Source organism: Pogonomyrmex barbatus, unplaced genomic scaffold (genome assembly GCF_055798465.1).
Source record: "Pogonomyrmex barbatus isolate J1 unplaced genomic scaffold, ASM5579846v1 scaffold12, whole genome shotgun sequence".
Taxonomy (NCBI): domain Eukaryota; kingdom Metazoa; phylum Arthropoda; class Insecta; order Hymenoptera; family Formicidae; genus Pogonomyrmex; species Pogonomyrmex barbatus.
The window spans coordinates 2475852-2492955 of record NW_028297108.1 but is presented as its reverse complement, the minus strand read 5'-3'; the positions used below and the strand labels follow the sequence as shown (position 1 = coordinate 2492955).

General features: G+C 37.4%; 1 protein-coding gene across 2 annotated transcripts in view; it reads left to right on the top strand.

The window, feature by feature from the left end:
* LOC105426440 (neurotrimin) overlaps positions 1 to 17104 on the top strand; it is a 79241-nt gene that overhangs the window by 7795 nt on the left and 54342 nt on the right. Inside the window, exon 1 of one of the 2 annotated variants that reach the window (XM_089071942.1) lies at positions 6710 to 6761. The exons of the other annotated variant lie outside the window; for it this stretch is intronic. Coding sequence (XP_088928068.1) covers positions 6725 to 6761 — 37 coding nt within the window. The 5' untranslated portion in view covers positions 6710 to 6724. Of the gene's footprint in view, positions 1 to 6709; positions 6762 to 17104 lie in introns of those variants that run through there. 2 annotated transcript variants of the gene reach the window in all.

The following is a 17104-nucleotide window of genomic DNA, read 5'->3' as shown; positions in this document are numbered from 1 at the left end:
AATGGCCTTATTAACAGCAAAGTGTAACTATTAACCATGTAGCCTTTATTACTGATTAGCAAAACATTAATAACCATCATACATCACGTAAATTTATCGCTTGTCCAAACTGAGCTCGTCTTCGTGCTCCCGCAGCGTGGTAACTCTTTCGCGAATTAACAATCGTAAATTAACGATCCATCCAAAGAGCGAGAGAGAGAGAGAGAGAGAGAGAGAGAGAGAGAGAGAGAGAGAGAGATCTTGACAAATTTATCTCTCCTCTTTCTCTCTTTCTCTCGCTCGACTGCATTCGTCATCTCTCCCTTTCGCGCGCAATCAATCACTTTATTTCGTAGGCTGCTCGATGAAAAATCACCGAGGTCGCAATAAATCACAAAACCGAGTTATGAAAGATCCACACGCGCACTCGGCCACCGACCGAGACGGGCGCGTGATCGCGATAGCTTTTGAAAGCATGCGCGATCGTGATCCAGATCGCTACATTTTTTTTTTTTTCATGAAATTGGATTTTTCGGACACGGGTGATAGAACAGTGTACGCGTAACCGGTGCATCTTCATACAATTCTTTTAGTGTCAATACAAAAATTCGCCCGTACCCCCGTTTCCGCCATTCCGTGTGTCAACAATTGTATTTCTCGAATACGCACCGTTTGAGAGATGATGGAGATGGGGACAACTTTCGTGACGTTGCGCCGCACATTTACGGCTGAGTGGACTTCGACTGTACCCTCGTCGTCGGCGAATTGTTCCTGAATGTTGTTACGCGGGCGCGGACCCGAACTTGCAGAGTTGGTTCGTAGTTGGCGGAGGTTTGCTTTTATTCTCGCGTTACCACCGGTTTGACAATTCGCGCAAACCTTAATGACCGCATGTCCCGCGGTTCCGTTTGCAAATAAATTTATTCGCCGCGCTGCTGTTTAAACAACGACAAAGAAAAAGAGAGGGGGACGGACAAGAACCTTGTTTTCCCGACTTGTTTTACATTCGCCGCTGCTGTTTACGCGTCTTCCGCGATGTGAGTCCCTCGCGCGCTTTAGTCACGGCGCATTACACCCTTTGCGCGCAGGGGAGGCGTGCGAATGAAGAACACTCGATTATTCATTCCTAACGCGCGCGCAAGAGGAGGGATGCGCGTGTCACGACGACGCGGCGTCGCGTCTTAAGAAAGCCACGCGCGCAGCCGGAGTGTTTTTACAAGTCGGTTGCGGGCAAAAGCGTCCGCGATAATTGCTTATCCAAACACGATGACTATTTAAACAAAGCCTCACCGCGCGCGCCCTTCCCGAGTTTACTCGACCCACTTCTATTGTCCCTCTCCCCTCCCCTCCCCTCCCTTCCCCAGATCATAGAATTTCGAACGACAGTTCAACAGAATTGGAGATTATCTTGAGCACGGAACGACTCCGTTCACGATCGCGGCGCACGATAGAGAATCGCTATCACTGCCCTACGGAACCATCATGTAAAAGTGGAATCGGTCGGTGGTTCTCCAGCATGTCGACGGACAAACGGAGGTAGAATCGGAGTCCAATTAACGGCACTCTTCCTCGGGCAAGTGTTTAAACTCGAGTAAAGGCTGAAAACCCGCTGAAATACGAAATTCTCGTGGTCCGATTAACCCCGCTGCGCCGCGAAATCAATGAGTAACGGCAGGAAGAAAGGTGAGCAAGGTGTACAAGGGGATGGGCGAACCATTGGATCGGGACGGGGGGGGGGAGAGAGACTATATAACCAACCATTATCAACCTCATTAAAGGTACCTACCTGCCCTCCGTAGTCTCTCACCTGACTCGGCTAAACTCTGAGCCACTACCGGGGCTGCCCGCCAACTCATTCCCAATTCTCGCTGTGCGCGCGCGCAACCTCGACACGCCAAGTATTTTACAGTCAGTTATTTAACCCCAATTAATTAGTCTATCCGCGTGCCGCCGCAACTTTTCCCCTAGCTATATTCACGACCGTTTGGAGCAATCATTATGTTCACGCCGCGTGCCGTCCGTATCAGGCTACTTCGTTACAGATTATCACTCCAACTCTCGCGAACGGTCTCGCACTTGGCTTATTTTTGTTCCACTTGTCCGTAGATTTCCGGTACGATCATATTTCACTGCGGCTAATCGTTGAATGTACTCGTCGACGTGATGGGGAATGTTGGCGGCAGTAGACAGTAGGTTGGATTCTCTTTTAATTGCTTGTTTAACCCTATCTTTTCAAGAGAGATGTGCTATATTATCGAATAACCGTGAAAGTTTTCACCGCATTAAATACTCGTATAAATAGAGGATAATTTATACTAAAAATGATTTTATTCAGCGAAGTAATTACCATTTGATTTAATAACTTTTTTCCATTTTAGAAACATTTCATAAGCATTTCTTTCATAGAAATCCTTATTTTTAGGATAGAAAAAGTTTATGTAATTTGTAAAATCTCTTATTTGTGCAAAATCTCTTATTCAAATTTATTTTTAATTTTGACATGTGTGAGTAAGAATAATAATATTCTAAAAGAATAATATCCCAATATTTAAATACTGCTTTTTTGTTTTAATGTATTTTAGTCAAATTTAGTTTAATTTTAGTCAAGCTGTTGTCGATGTGTTTCAATAATGGTCAAATTACGACAGTTTAAAGTGAACAATTCTACATAAGAATTCAGAAAGAATATTTACGGTTATTTGATAAGTGGATTATTATTTACTTACATTAAGTTAAACATTACTTTAATATAATCTGTGCATGACTTTAAAAAATTGATAGATGTTAAATATTTGAGTACAATTATTCTGTTTGAAGTGCTTAAGTTTTATTAGTTTGCACATATATTAACCTTTGTAAACTGTAAGCTAATTTGTTTGAGGTGTGTCAGGAACTATCGGATCATGTTCCAGAGAACATGGATGACCATTGTGTTTACCGTAGAATTATTGTCGGTTGATTAATAGGACGTCGACGGTGTTAACGCAAATCTCATGCTTGATTCGGTATGCTTGATACAGTAGTCTATTATCGTACATATGTAATTAACTATTGATAGTTTCTTTTGTAATTAATAAATTAGTACGTCCTCCGACTTTGAAATTTAGTGAAGATCTACCAATGCGGATTCTCACATTTGTTTATGTCGAGCGCGTCTATATACAAGTCGTCGTCTTAATCGATCACGTTCCATTTCCTATCTTAGACGGCAATGAAGACGAACTGTTCCTGTTAACGAAGCAAGACGAATTACTATAGTAACTCACGCGCAGAGCATTTTCCTTTTCTCGAAGCGCAGACAATGAAAAAAAGCTTTCTTTCCGATCAGTTCTCTAAAAACCTGATTGCCTGAAAGATTTCGATGCACGTGAGTGCGTCGGCTTTGCCATTCGGTTCCACTGTATCTTTCGGTTCACTTTCTTTCTCTTGACGCTTCTCAAATCGTTTCTCGCGTTACGCTCCTAACTCTGTGTATCTCGCGCGCGTGCGACTTTACGATATCCGGAAAGTCGGTTCCCTTCTTTCGTTCGCTGCCAATGTCCCATATATTCCCGGCCCCCCTTTTTCGTCGTGCCATTTGATTATCGTTATGAAACTCGCCAGCTATCTTCCGAAACCCGCTCGCGTTTTCTTATTTCACTCCCTGAACGTATGTGGCACTCGAGTCTGAACGGTGTTTCTCGCAAATAATCGCAGCCGGCGTTTTCTTCGATCTCGCCCGACCGGCTTCACGATATCCTCGCCCCATTTAATCCTCCACGATATCCCTGGTCGTACGTGCTACGTAGATACGTACACACATATACTCGTACGTATACTTATACATATATATATACATATATGTATATGTGTGTATAAAACTGCCATCCGTGACTGCTAGCTCCGTCGTTTGGAAATCGAGACGCGCGCGCGACTGAAAGTCGCGCGAAACGTCGCCGTCGTTAGCAGAATTCCGGAAGTTTACTCGCAGACATTTTGCGCGGCAGATTTTTTTCGCGTTTTCTCTCATCTTCCTCACTCCTTCTTTCCTCCAGAATGGTAAGGTTTACGGGAAGGCCGCGCGCGACAACGAGTGAAGTGTCGGCAGTTACTTTTTATACACTGACAGTAGACAATACTTTTTATATAGGGGCTATCAGAGTTTATATCATCCGATCAACGTTGCCGCGGTAGTTAAAAGGGTTATTTCGTATTCCCCGGGAGATGAGGGATTGTCTTGCGAGGTCCTTTCTCTAAGGATTACGCATGCCATTCGCGCGAGACGGCTTTTCACCGTATTGTCGTCCTGCAAGTTACCGGAGTTTACGTCATTGCTCTAAATTCTACGATAGCATCGTGTGTCTTGGTGTGCACTTTTCCTTTACTTCTTTGGAGAGAAAAAAAAAATAGCAGCGAGTCCGTCCGGAAACGCCTCAACGTTGTGGACGTTTAATATCCTGGCTTAATATTACAGGGGGAAAGAGTCTTTGTCTTCTTCTCTTATTCTGATTGGTCCACCCGTTCTACTTTACGATCCACCGCAGCTGGCCACAGCTCGTTCTTCAGCGGCAGCTTGGTGTCCCGCGAACGATCGAAATCCCATTTTCCACTGTCACAGACCGTCCACTTTTTCTTGAAACGAGATTTCTGGGCTTGCGAGACCGATGTCTTTAAAGTCTAATTTCGCCTGGATATTATGCGACATCGTATTAACAAACGATATCCGCCGGATTTCAATTTGCCATGAAGGAAACGATTTATTTATTCTCGGAAAATTTATATACGTATCTCCTAAGTAATTTCTTCTATTATATATTAAAGACATTTCGTGTTCTTGTTTAACTATCTCTTCCGTTAATACGTGAAAATGACTGTCAAGTGAAGAGAGAGAAAAAAATCAATACAAGATATATTTTATAAATACTTTCTCGTGAAACTAAATTAAATCACTTTAAATTAAAATACTTTCAAATACACAATAAAATCACTTTCAGAAATGATAGAAATCTCTCGAAATAAGTGTCATTTTAAATTACTTGTAGTGGAATTAACTCATATTGTACATCATTATTCTTTAATTATATTTTGGTTATATTCCAGGTAATTTCCTGTTTTTTATAAAAGAGACGTAATGTCTCAATTAGATATATTATTTCGCAAACGGGATGTGTAAGCGACTTATTCTTGAGTAGTTGGATACTATTATTACGTGAAAAGCGACCATTCTCGTCTGTTAACTGCCGCAGTTAATTGCAAACACTACTATAAATGCGACATTTGTCCAATTTCGAGCCTGAATTTGCCACGCTTTTATACTGACACGCGGATAATTAATATTAAAGCAACTCGTATATAACGTAATTGAATTCCTTCGGGTATTCTCTGTTTGACTGATCATTATTACCCTTTCAGTGGAATCACATATTTTACGCATGTCAAGTATCTTTCATGGATAATTAACGCCACGAGAAGAACGAAATCGTCGATTGTATGTCGTGTATGTGTTTATTCAGTATACATAATGTTATTTTAAAAAGAAAATCGGCGTGCTTTTTAAAGCAGAAATAAATGTGTCGAATTAAAATAGTCAATCGTAATTACTGTAGACGCTATTATCCGCCAATTAAACTTGTCGATCATTAACGCAGATCGGTCCCGAACGATTCTACGAGTTCTTACGAGGTCGTGCGAGTTACGTGCTCGCTACTCGTCGAAACGATCGAAAACCCATTTTCACTGTGTCACCGTCGGCTCGTTTCTCTTGGAGGGTAAGACGAGTGTTTCCAGGAGGATGGCGAACAGGAACGTTGGACATGCCTAGAGCCTTGATGTATCCGCGGTAGTCCGTTCCTCGAGTGCCTGTTCGTACGCGACTTGTCACTGATTTGCGTATGTTCAAAGGGCAGGATCTGCGTGCTCGTAGCGTCTAATGGGATCCTTTGTGCGAGCATGCGACTGTCGGCCGCAGTACATCTGCGTTCGTGTAACGCGTCGTACCTATGGTGGCTCGTTACCTACCACAACCTGGTGCGTAAAATCGCGTCTCGTGGTGTTAAACATCCTTGCAAGACTCCTTCTTTGTCATAGCCAAGATACGCAATAGCACTTAAGAATGCAGGGTAAAATAAATAAAAGTCGCTTGACACACACAATATTAGATTTTAGTGGTTGCTCGCAAGAGTAAATATTCACAATTAAATCGTTATATTAATTACAATAGAAATAATATGATAAATATGATTAACAATCTACGAGTCAAATTCACTGATACAAATTATAGTGTATTGAAAATTATACATATATAAATGTTAGCTATGTTTCGATATCGATACCAAATTATTATCGTTTACAATTTTACAATTTTACGTTTTCGATCAAAGTCAAAAAGATAGATAAACTTGAAGAGCATCAAACACGATATTATGATTTCGACATACCAATATTTAATATAAGGTCACGGAAGAACATATAAGACTTTGATTCGCCAAGAGGGTGTAGACGGGATGCAAAAAAAAAAAAGAGGAAGAAAATGGCAGGTGCGCGCACGTATGGAAACCATAGAGAACTCGATGAAATAACCGGAACGTCTGCGTGGCGCCAGCCAGATCCACGTGACGGCATCAAGTTTTCATTCGGTGCGAGATCGCGTGTCACAAATTACCGGTATCGCGGCCTCCCCCATCGCCGCCGGTTCACCAAATCGATTTTCGTTCGACGTTCGGATTTCCCTCGGTCGCCGTGCGCGGCTGTCGGCTCATCGTGCACGATGCGCAATGCGCACAGATGCCCTTCCATCGATGATGGTAAGCCAAACAATGGACGCCTAAAATACACGCTGCTCGAAGTTCATTCCCGATCGTGGAAATTAAAAGGTAGACGTGCCTTGCGCGCGATATAGCAAAGTTCAATTCGTGCATGTTGACGTACGTTAACAGACTTTTACAAAATGTGAAGCATGTCAGGTGGTTTTGCAGAACCTTCTGCTTTTGACTATTTGAATATTTCGATACAAGATTCACAATTTCGGCGAATTCTACATTATTGTAAATTTCTAGTTACGCAATTTGCCATTTATAAAGTTGTATTTTCAAAATTTCCTTAATATGAATAAAACACAAAAAATGAATAAAATTTTTTAATCTTTACGAAAAGATGTATAAACGGTGTAATTTGTTTTTCTCTGAAAGTATAAAGTATGTTTTTTTACGTTTTTCTTAGAATTTAAGTAGTTCTGACAAATTCTGGTAAAATTCTGAAAAATTCATAAAACATTTGATTCTCAATATTTTATTGTTAATTAGAGATTGAATAACAAGATGAGATTTTGATTAGTTGTGGTTAAGATCGTTGTAATGTCTCGCTTTGTTTGATGAATTAGATTCAATCTCATTATTTTAGCCAAATTTTCGTTATAACTTTCATTTATCTTAGTGACCGTAATTTCACGCAAGTGAAATCACAGTAAGTTTAATCTGACAAAAAATACTATCTCAGCGTCACGTAATTACAACTCCTCTTGTTTCATAATTTAAATAAACTGTTATTTGTAAGTTAATCAGAACGTATTAAAATTACTCTGATTTATAAATGAAAGAGAACGATATGTTATACATTATTTATTCATCATTTATTCATAGTATTTACGTCCAAACAAACAAAAAAAAGAAAATGCTTTTTAACTTTTAAACATCTTCATTTTATACTTTTTACAAATACTAGTTATATTAATAATTCTACGAAACTTTAAGTTTTTCAAGCAAAATCTTTTTTCATCTTTATTAATAATAATAAAAAGCTTAAAAAGATCTCCTTTATATATAAAATGATAATGGAATGAGAAAGATATTTGAAAGATATTCTACATTTTTTAAGTTATTTGTTAAGATGTGTAAATAAAGGTCGACGATGCTTGCACGTCGCGAAGACATAAGTGCCTGTTAATTGCCATGCACCGGTGAACAAAATTTTTCTCCGGGGGAGATTTTTCCCCTGGCAAAATTCTCAAGGCGGAAAGGATGCTGTGTCGAACGAGTTTCCTCGCTCCACCTGTTTCCGCAAACTATCTTACCTATTCCGTCGTGGATATAGAGGACACGCTGTCGCTAAATTGTGTTTTAAGCTCAAACTTTACGCCGTTTCTCCACCCAGGATCTTACAGCGCTGTTATCCGTGCTAAGTGTGCCGCCAGGATGTTCCCCTTTACAAATCCCCGAACCGGATGACATCGTACTTATACACACGTATACATAAACGTCTGGCGGTACATACACAAGCCGAAGCGCGCGGACGTTTCTTTGGCGGCGTGACGCGCGTGGGTATCTGTAGTAATGAGATGCATTAAGTTTCAGTATAGTTCTCCGACGTGGCGATTAATTATTATTCATATCTACATTACGTCGGCGCTTTGACGGTCCCATACATCAATACGTAAATTGGATATTCAGATGTGACCGTATTTTGTTACGGATGCACTTTGCAAGCTAATTGCTAATTAAGCTATATTTCACGCGGATAAGAATATTCGTTCAACCGTGCATGTAATTTCATTGCGCCGTGCTGCGCATCGTAAATTTTTACTCCGTCAGATATTCTAAAATACAACGGACACATTTATCTTCTTTATTCGACGATTCATTGAACAACGTAATTTTAATGGAAATTATGTTAGCGCCTAGTCCTAACTGGGAAAAATTTCTAACGTCGATGACTGCGAAGTTTTCCGCACCGTTGCATTTTCGTATTCACGAACGCAATTGGTCGAAACTCTGACAACTTCCCGTTCATTGCCTCGGATCCCCCGTGGGATTAACACTTTGTTAAAGAGTCGGAGAAATTAAAAAGAAAATGAGAGAACGTTTTCCGCGGAGCACGGCTACGCGGGGATCCTCCCTTACGGGAATTACGTGGGAACGGTTTTGCGGCCTTAAAACTATCTTTTAATACTTCGGAACGGCGTCGTTTGTTCCGCGGCGGTCGTTCGTATGAAACCGCGGCGAATTAATAGAATTTTTAATTAAAATGTGCAGTAATTGTTCTGAGAAAGAAGAAATACATGGGTGCAACGGCACAAACAACGAAATTGTATGTTCAAATGTGCAAATGTGAAGCGAAGAGAAACACTATGCGGAAAGAGGCGACGCACGGGAGATTTATAGATAGAGAGTTTATTACCTGGATCTGATTACGACAATCGTAGGGATTTAATCTCGTGACAATTTCGTTGCAGGTGCACCATTTAAATTTGAATACGTCGTTATTGCCAGTGACGTTCGTCTGTCGCATCGTGTATATTGTTTATGCATGAACTTTTCTCCTATTGTCAATTTTAGTGCTAGATATTACAGAAATCTTCTTCTGTCTCTGTTATATCATTAAAATTATGGTCAATAAATATAACATACATAACAGAAATAAACGAAATAAATTCAATTTATTTCGTTGTCAATTTTCCTTTTAAAACTGTTATTAATGTAAACTTTTTATCTATTCTTATTAAATAGTTCTGATTGAAGGAAGGTAATAGGTAAAAAATTGGAAAAAAATTAAAAATATAAAAAGAGACTTGTGTACAAAGGAATTACAATTTTATCAAAAAGAATTAGATAATCTGTAAATAAATTTTTTATAATTTTTTTTTAATAAAAATTGTTCTTTCTAAAATACTTTGTGAAACTTGTTATACATTTATATTGTATCAAAAATGCTCGTGTATATATATATATTCAGATGTAAGAAAATATCAATATCGATATTCAGTTATCAATATCGATTTCAGATATGAACAAAATTATTATGAGAATCATTTTCGTTCGATTTTGTTTTATTCTAACTAGTTCGAGAAACATATAATTTGCAGCGCGAGTGGAGCTGTACTGTAACGACGAAACTTTTCTCCTTGAATATTCTACCGTTTCGTATAGCAAGTTCTCAGCACACTGTGCGAAGCGAGATTTACTGATAAACAATAGACCTCAATATTCATTAGTAAATTGTGTAATTGCATTAGTAATACCTAGGTATTCCGACCTGATGAGGAGCGTGCACGCGTGTGTACGTATACATAAGATACGTGTGTTGTATCGTTCATTTTGAAGCAACATACTTTATAGTCGCTGCACCGGAAATAGTTGTACGTGGATAAATGGTGAATAAATTAAAGCGCATTGCATGCACTCCGTTAATTCATTTCGCCAACAATTAAGCCTCGTATCGTGATGGGTCAATTCTGAGAGCAGCTTATCCTGATTGCCTTTGCTGATCGTGATTGCGAGAAATTCGTGTGAAAGCTTCTGTCGGACTATTTTTCTAAGACACACGTTTAGATTCGTTATTTTGTATAAATATTAATCGATGTTATTTTAAACTTTAAACTTATAAATCATAGGCGACATAGTAATACAAATAATACTGTTACATCTGTAATATCATTTTTATGTCATATTTACATTTACATATTGAATATCAAGAAGACTATAATCAAATAAGATTAATATGGACGTTCAATAATAAGTTTCATGTAACATGAAATTTATAATTTATAACAACCTTTAAAATATGTGTGAATAACTCGATGAAGTGAACTGCGACACATATTATGGAGCGTGTCAAATTCTCTTTTTTCTTATTGTTGATTCTGTTCGCTCGGATATGCTCATGCTTCTTTTATTGAATATTATTTTCATGTTGCGTTGTATTGATTTTATACAAAGCAGTTTCTTTATAAGATTAAAGTCATTAAACATTAACGCGAATGCAACGAAAATAGTTCTCTCTATATTGAATAATCGTAAAATATGTCTATATTGAATAATCGTAAAATATGTCATACTTATAAATTTTTTGTTCACTTGTCCAATACTAGACAATATTTTTAAGTATTTATTTTAAATCGAGAGATTTAATGTGAGATATATTTCGGAAAAAATTTTTTTCCAACAAATATTTTTTAATCGAGTATAAAGTAAGAGTAATTAAATTCATTCGTATTATATTAAAATATTATGAAACGTGTATATTCAATATTTTATATTTTAAATGTTATTCTTTAGTGTTTATGATTAAATCCTATGATTTATAACTGAATAAAATAAGATAACAGAACAATGCACATATATAATGCACCAATTTTTATTTGGCACAACCGTAATATATATATTTAAAATGGAGAAAATGTTATTAAATAAAAAAATAATAAAAAAGGTTAGGATTGTTATTGATAAATTTTTTTAAATGCTTAAATTTTTCAATATTGTCTATGTGTACGTTATACGTTCCTGGCAAGATTAATGAAGTTTTCAAGAATTTTCCTGAATAATATAGTGAGGCAAAAATTAATTATTGAAAGAGTACATTTAGTAGATGAATATACTCTTTTGTGCAGAATCACCAAACTCGACGGAATCACTAAGTCTGGTAATTTTGCTGGTATAGTACTTTCTTTACTTAGTCTCTGTAGAGCAAAAAGTAAAGAAAATTTTAGCGTAGCACTAAAATTGATAGAATTCGTACAACTCAAGTTACTTACTTTTATTATCACACATGATCCGCATTATATCTTTTTTTCTCACAAATAGAACTTATAAGGTAGAACTAAATTACCGATGCATAAATCATGCATCCGATGTATAAATATGCCGAATGAGAGGATAAAAACGTATTTCTTTCGTAAAATTCTTTATGCAAAAAATAAACAATCTATTTACTTAATCGCTAGAGAACTTTCAGTACAAGACTAAAGTCACTCGTCAAAAGATACTCAATTTACAAACTCGTCTAATTCCGTGATATCGCTATTACCTAACAGCAGCAGTCTTCGATCGTTTCGATCTTGCTAAGCCATCGGTCGATGAATCGTCTATCATGGCCGCAATGGCGACCATGTTACGTGGTGCGGTGGCCTCCGTGTGTCTGTTCGAGAATAGGGAAACCACGACTGCTACAGATAGGTGCTGGCGAAAGACCGCGATAACGCTTATCTGCTTCCTGGATTTATTGCTGGCGCAACGAAAACGCACCCGCTAGCCGCGCTTCCCTGCCCATTCCGATGTTAATTAGCGTATTCTTGGGGTGTTATAGATTATGGTTACGACGTCTATCAGCGCTACCGAGAACAATGCCGAACGAAGTGACGACGTTGACATACTTTTGACGCCGGTGAACGCGACACGCTATGTTACACTGCCTCTATGTTTACTCGTTCTACTAGCACCTTTCGCGGCCTTCGATCAAAAGAAGCGATGATCTTTCTTCAAAGAAAATAATCGCTACAAATGTTTATAATAACGTTTATCATAGATTGATCGTCGAGTATTTTGTTAGAGCAATACTGTCGAGGAAAAAGAATTCTTTTTATTAAATTTATCGCATTAAACTTATTAATATATTTGATATCAATATGCAAACGGTGATTTTTTTTTTTATAGAAACCACTTATCGACTTCATTTCTGAGTAACTGATAACATCTCAGAAAACATAAAAAATGTAACTAAGATCAACATTTGCAAAGTAGGCCAATACTATTGATAGTTCGATTTTCTTTAAAAATATCAGATGGAATTACTTTGATTGATCTATTAGATATTGCATTTTCTGTATATATCAAATGTATTAAAATAAACCAAAAATACAATTTGTAATAGCGAAAAAATAGAGTCAGTCAGATTACCTAGATTCTAAAAAGAAATCTGCAAAAAAATGATTATGTGTCATTCATAGAATGTCGAAAATCGAAGATGCATGCTTGCTAATGCGTTTCTAAAAATTGGTGACCGAAGGCCAAATCGAAAAGTGATGTTCGCAAGAAGCATTCGCAAAGCCATCACTCCAGAGGGAGATTATAGAGGGTTGATTAATTAGGTCAAGGTTGTGATCCAATCACTTTTGAAATTTGTAAGATGCGATAATTCGACTCCGGACGGAGCATAAGCAGATAAATAGAGATCGACGATTTCTTATTCGGAATAGTTATGTAGACAAAACATAAGAAAATATAATAAAACATAGAGAGAACATAATAAAATAATCGATAGAATAATATAAAAATAAATACTCGTACATAATTTTTATTTGCGTATAAATTTGCTGAGAGATATCGAGGTCAGTTATTATAATTGGTGGCATCAATATAATAGAACAACGTATGGATGATATGGCCATTAATGTGAAAAAGATCAATTTAATTTAATACCTAAATTGAAATCGCGTGTATTGCTAATTATTGCAAATTAAAATTGATGAATAATGATGAATTTATATCAAAGCTTTGTCGGTCTTGGTGCTTGTTTTCAAATCATTTTATCATTTTATCATTTTATCTATCTGTGGTCAAGTGTCGTGCGTGTTCTTAAAGCTTATCTTAGCAATAGCGGTAGATACGGTGGAACGTCGTCGATCCTGTTTATCAGCACCGCTCTACGTTCAGCCAACGACCGCCAACGATTCAAACTATTCGCGTTGCCAAGTTTATTACACGATTCAGCGGATAACAATGTTGCGAATAGCTGGCAGCATAATCAGGTATGAGTTTCGCGCACCGATTACGCAGTGGATCCGAAGCGACTAAACTCGATTAAGCAGACGACAGCTCAGATTCTAGTTGGGATTAGGATCAAAGCCCAGAGTTTATGGGACACGAGATGTCTGGTTTAATGCCTTGAGGCTCCTGACGTGTGTTCTATCCACTCTCACTCTCGCGATCGTCCCTCTCATCCGTGTCCCGATGATTCGCGCTGCGCGCTTCGATCTCTCGGACCGGTGACCTTATCAAAGTCGGAGGATTCGTGCCTGGCTTCATTAGTCCCTTCCCCCTTACCTCCGCGCTTACGCGACTATTTGGTAATTAATCTGATTTGCGTATACACGCCGCCGCCGCCGTGAATTGCTGTCGTCGCGAGAATACGCATTTCCAGTTTACGTCGTCATGATACGTCGTTGTTATACGCGATCAGCTTTCGTAGTTACGCCGTTTCATTCATTTATGGTGAACGCACACGCGTTAAAAACCGCTTCGTGACTTTGTGCTATATCTGCGGCCTGTATCGGATCGAAAATCTCTGATATTCTTTTCGCCTGCCTAAGCCGACCCTTGTTTCACTCGGGTGTGCAGCACGTAAATTTTTCGTCGCTAATTATCAAGAGAAACGTATTAGATGTCATTTCACAATCGCGCTAAGTATCTCGTGACAGAGGAGCGTCGCTCCAGAGGCAGATAATATAATCACGAAGATTTATGAATCGCAGTATCAGATTTGAGTGATAGGTTCCATTAGTCGAACCGTTGACTGAAAAGATTTTTATAGTATGCGGAGTTAAAAGAGAATTTAGTTAATCCCGGATTGTAAAGATAAAGACATAACGAAAGGATATAATCTTATTAATAAAAACTAATCGTTCTCTTTGCCTTCAGCAATTTAAGTCTTAATTATACGTGGAATCAGTTCGCAATCGGAGCATTCCAAATTTATTCCTCAACGTTCTGGTTTTAATGGAGCTATATTAAACGAGAATTGAGTTAAATTTCAGAAAATTACTTTTATATGTCGTACTTCAAAAGCAGAAAAAGCGAATGCACGAGCAGCACATTTCAAATATTTCGAATGTAAACGTTTATGAACATTCCTCTGTTTGCCTTTTGAATCTCCATAATAGATACAACCAAGAAAAAGTATCATATCATCGTAATATGACCGTTAATGTGACAAAACGCTTCATAAAATATTGAAGCGTCAATAGAATTTGTCGGCGAGGGAAGTAAATGATTTATTTTCGCGTGACGATAACTCCGGGAACTCGGGGGCTGCTCGAAACTGCTATGATTGCGGGGATAATAGGAAGCATTGTAGGAAAGCACGCAAGAACGGAGACAACCTTGCGTATAATATTCCGAGAACCGTTAACCATTTAGTTTGTTATACGCAGCGAGTAAATTTCCGGCGTGTCTTTGTCCCTCTTCAACTTTTCTGCCGGCAGCGACACAAGGATCGTACTTGGAAATAATTAAACCGTGGAACGTGCTTTGGCGCGAAGGGGAACACTGAGGGAATGCCCATTGTTATTCCGAGAAGGTGCTCCCGATGCTTTCTCCGTTATCGAGGAATTAGACGGTAACACGAGGAATTAAACAAGAGGATTTGAGAGGAAGGCATAATAAAATCATTAAAGAAGTGACGTGCAGATGAAGGTGAGAGCTATCGGAGATTGTAGCGAATGGCCAATCGCTTTAATGAGAGAGGAAGCGAGAGAGAGAGAGAGAGAGAGAGAGAGAGAGAGAGAGAGAGAGAATTCGGGCGAAGAGATCGTTGACTCTAACACGTGGAGGTCTAGACATGTTTAACTTCGTTAAGGAAACTAAATTGTCTGGGACATTTACATTACGATTTGAATAATGGAAGAAGAAAAGCATGATAATTTATGTAAGATGTTATAAAAGATGATACTTCTGATTCTACATTTTATTAAACTTATTATATTTATTAAACTTTCTAACTTATTATTTTTATTATTTAGTTTGATATTTTGGTTATATAATATTTTGAAATAAACGATATTTTGAAATAAACGATACGACGATATTACTCGTACGTAATATGCTGAAATAAAGTATATAATAATAATGTAATTATTACTCATATTAAATACATAAATTTAATTTAATTAATGTCTCATATCTTAATCATTTTACACGAGAAAGTAAAAAAAACATATGATGTTATTTTACTTTTATGTATACTGGATATTCTCATATTCTTTTAAATTTATTTAAAATATGTATTTAAAATATCTGCATTTTTAATTAAATTTAACTTATTAATAACAATCAAAAACTTTCATATTTGGCTGTATGTACATTCATATATTTTTAATTATAATATTCAAAAAATTATTCATTTTATTAATTGTCATGAATTACTAACGAAGCGATATTGACTATAATATTCATTGCAACTGATTTTCCCTCCTATCTTGATCAACACGATCTGTGCAACAATTCCGTCTCGTGTAACGCAACATATCGCGCAATATCCATATAACTGTCATGCAATTGAATTTCATTTTCGTGTTGTACATATATTTTTGAGGTATTTTTCTCGATGTTATGACGAGCAATGTATTTTATGTAAGCGAGTGCGTCTACTTCATCTCTTCAAATACTTTGGAGACGCGGTTTTATCGCAGAGTGAAGGAATCACACCGGCTGAGATTGTTTTCCAATTTGGGAGATACGATTTATATAACAGCTCCGCGATCGCAGTGAGTGTAAACCTCCATGGAATTCCAATAGCTTCAGGGGCAAACAGCAAAGTGAAGTACTGTGTCTATGCTCCCTAGATCTTCGAAATCGTAACGATATTATTGATACTAAATTTTTTTATCCGATTTTTATATTCGCACGGATAAACGGAGATGTCTCAAAAATCTTCGATGGAAGTCCATTACAAATTTTCGAGAATTGATTCATCGTTTTTCCAAAATTCTTGTAAGAATTGTACGGAAATTTCTATGGAAACGTGTTGCACTATGCACGTTGAAAAAAAATTTAAATTATAATAGAATCTAATTTTTTGTTTTCCTTTTTGTTTTCTTTTTAAATAAAATATTATTGCATCGCGCTCTACATTTTTCAAATATCTGTCATGCTATTTATCATCGTCGCAAAGTTTAATAGCGTATCGTAATATAGAGCTACTTTGCGCCAACGGCATGGAGTTTGCGCCATGGTAAATAAATATTGTAGTATCATTTAACATCCAAGAAAATACTTCGTTAACTCCAATTTCATTATTCATGAGACATATCCGATTTCACTGTAGCTTACTCAATTACTTTTCTCAATGTTGAATTATTATAAATTCTTTTTTAGTACGCGATGAAAAATTATGTCTATTGATGCAGTTTAATTCTAAATCTAGTTTAAAGAGAAAAGAGAATTATTTGCATACACACACACACACACACACACACACACACACACACACACACACACACACACACACACACACACACACACACACACACACACACACACACACACACACACACACACACACACACACACACACACACACACACACATATATACATTGTTTATCTAGTTATATTTGTCTTATATTTTTTATTTTGTATCTTTAGCATTATATTTGAGATTAT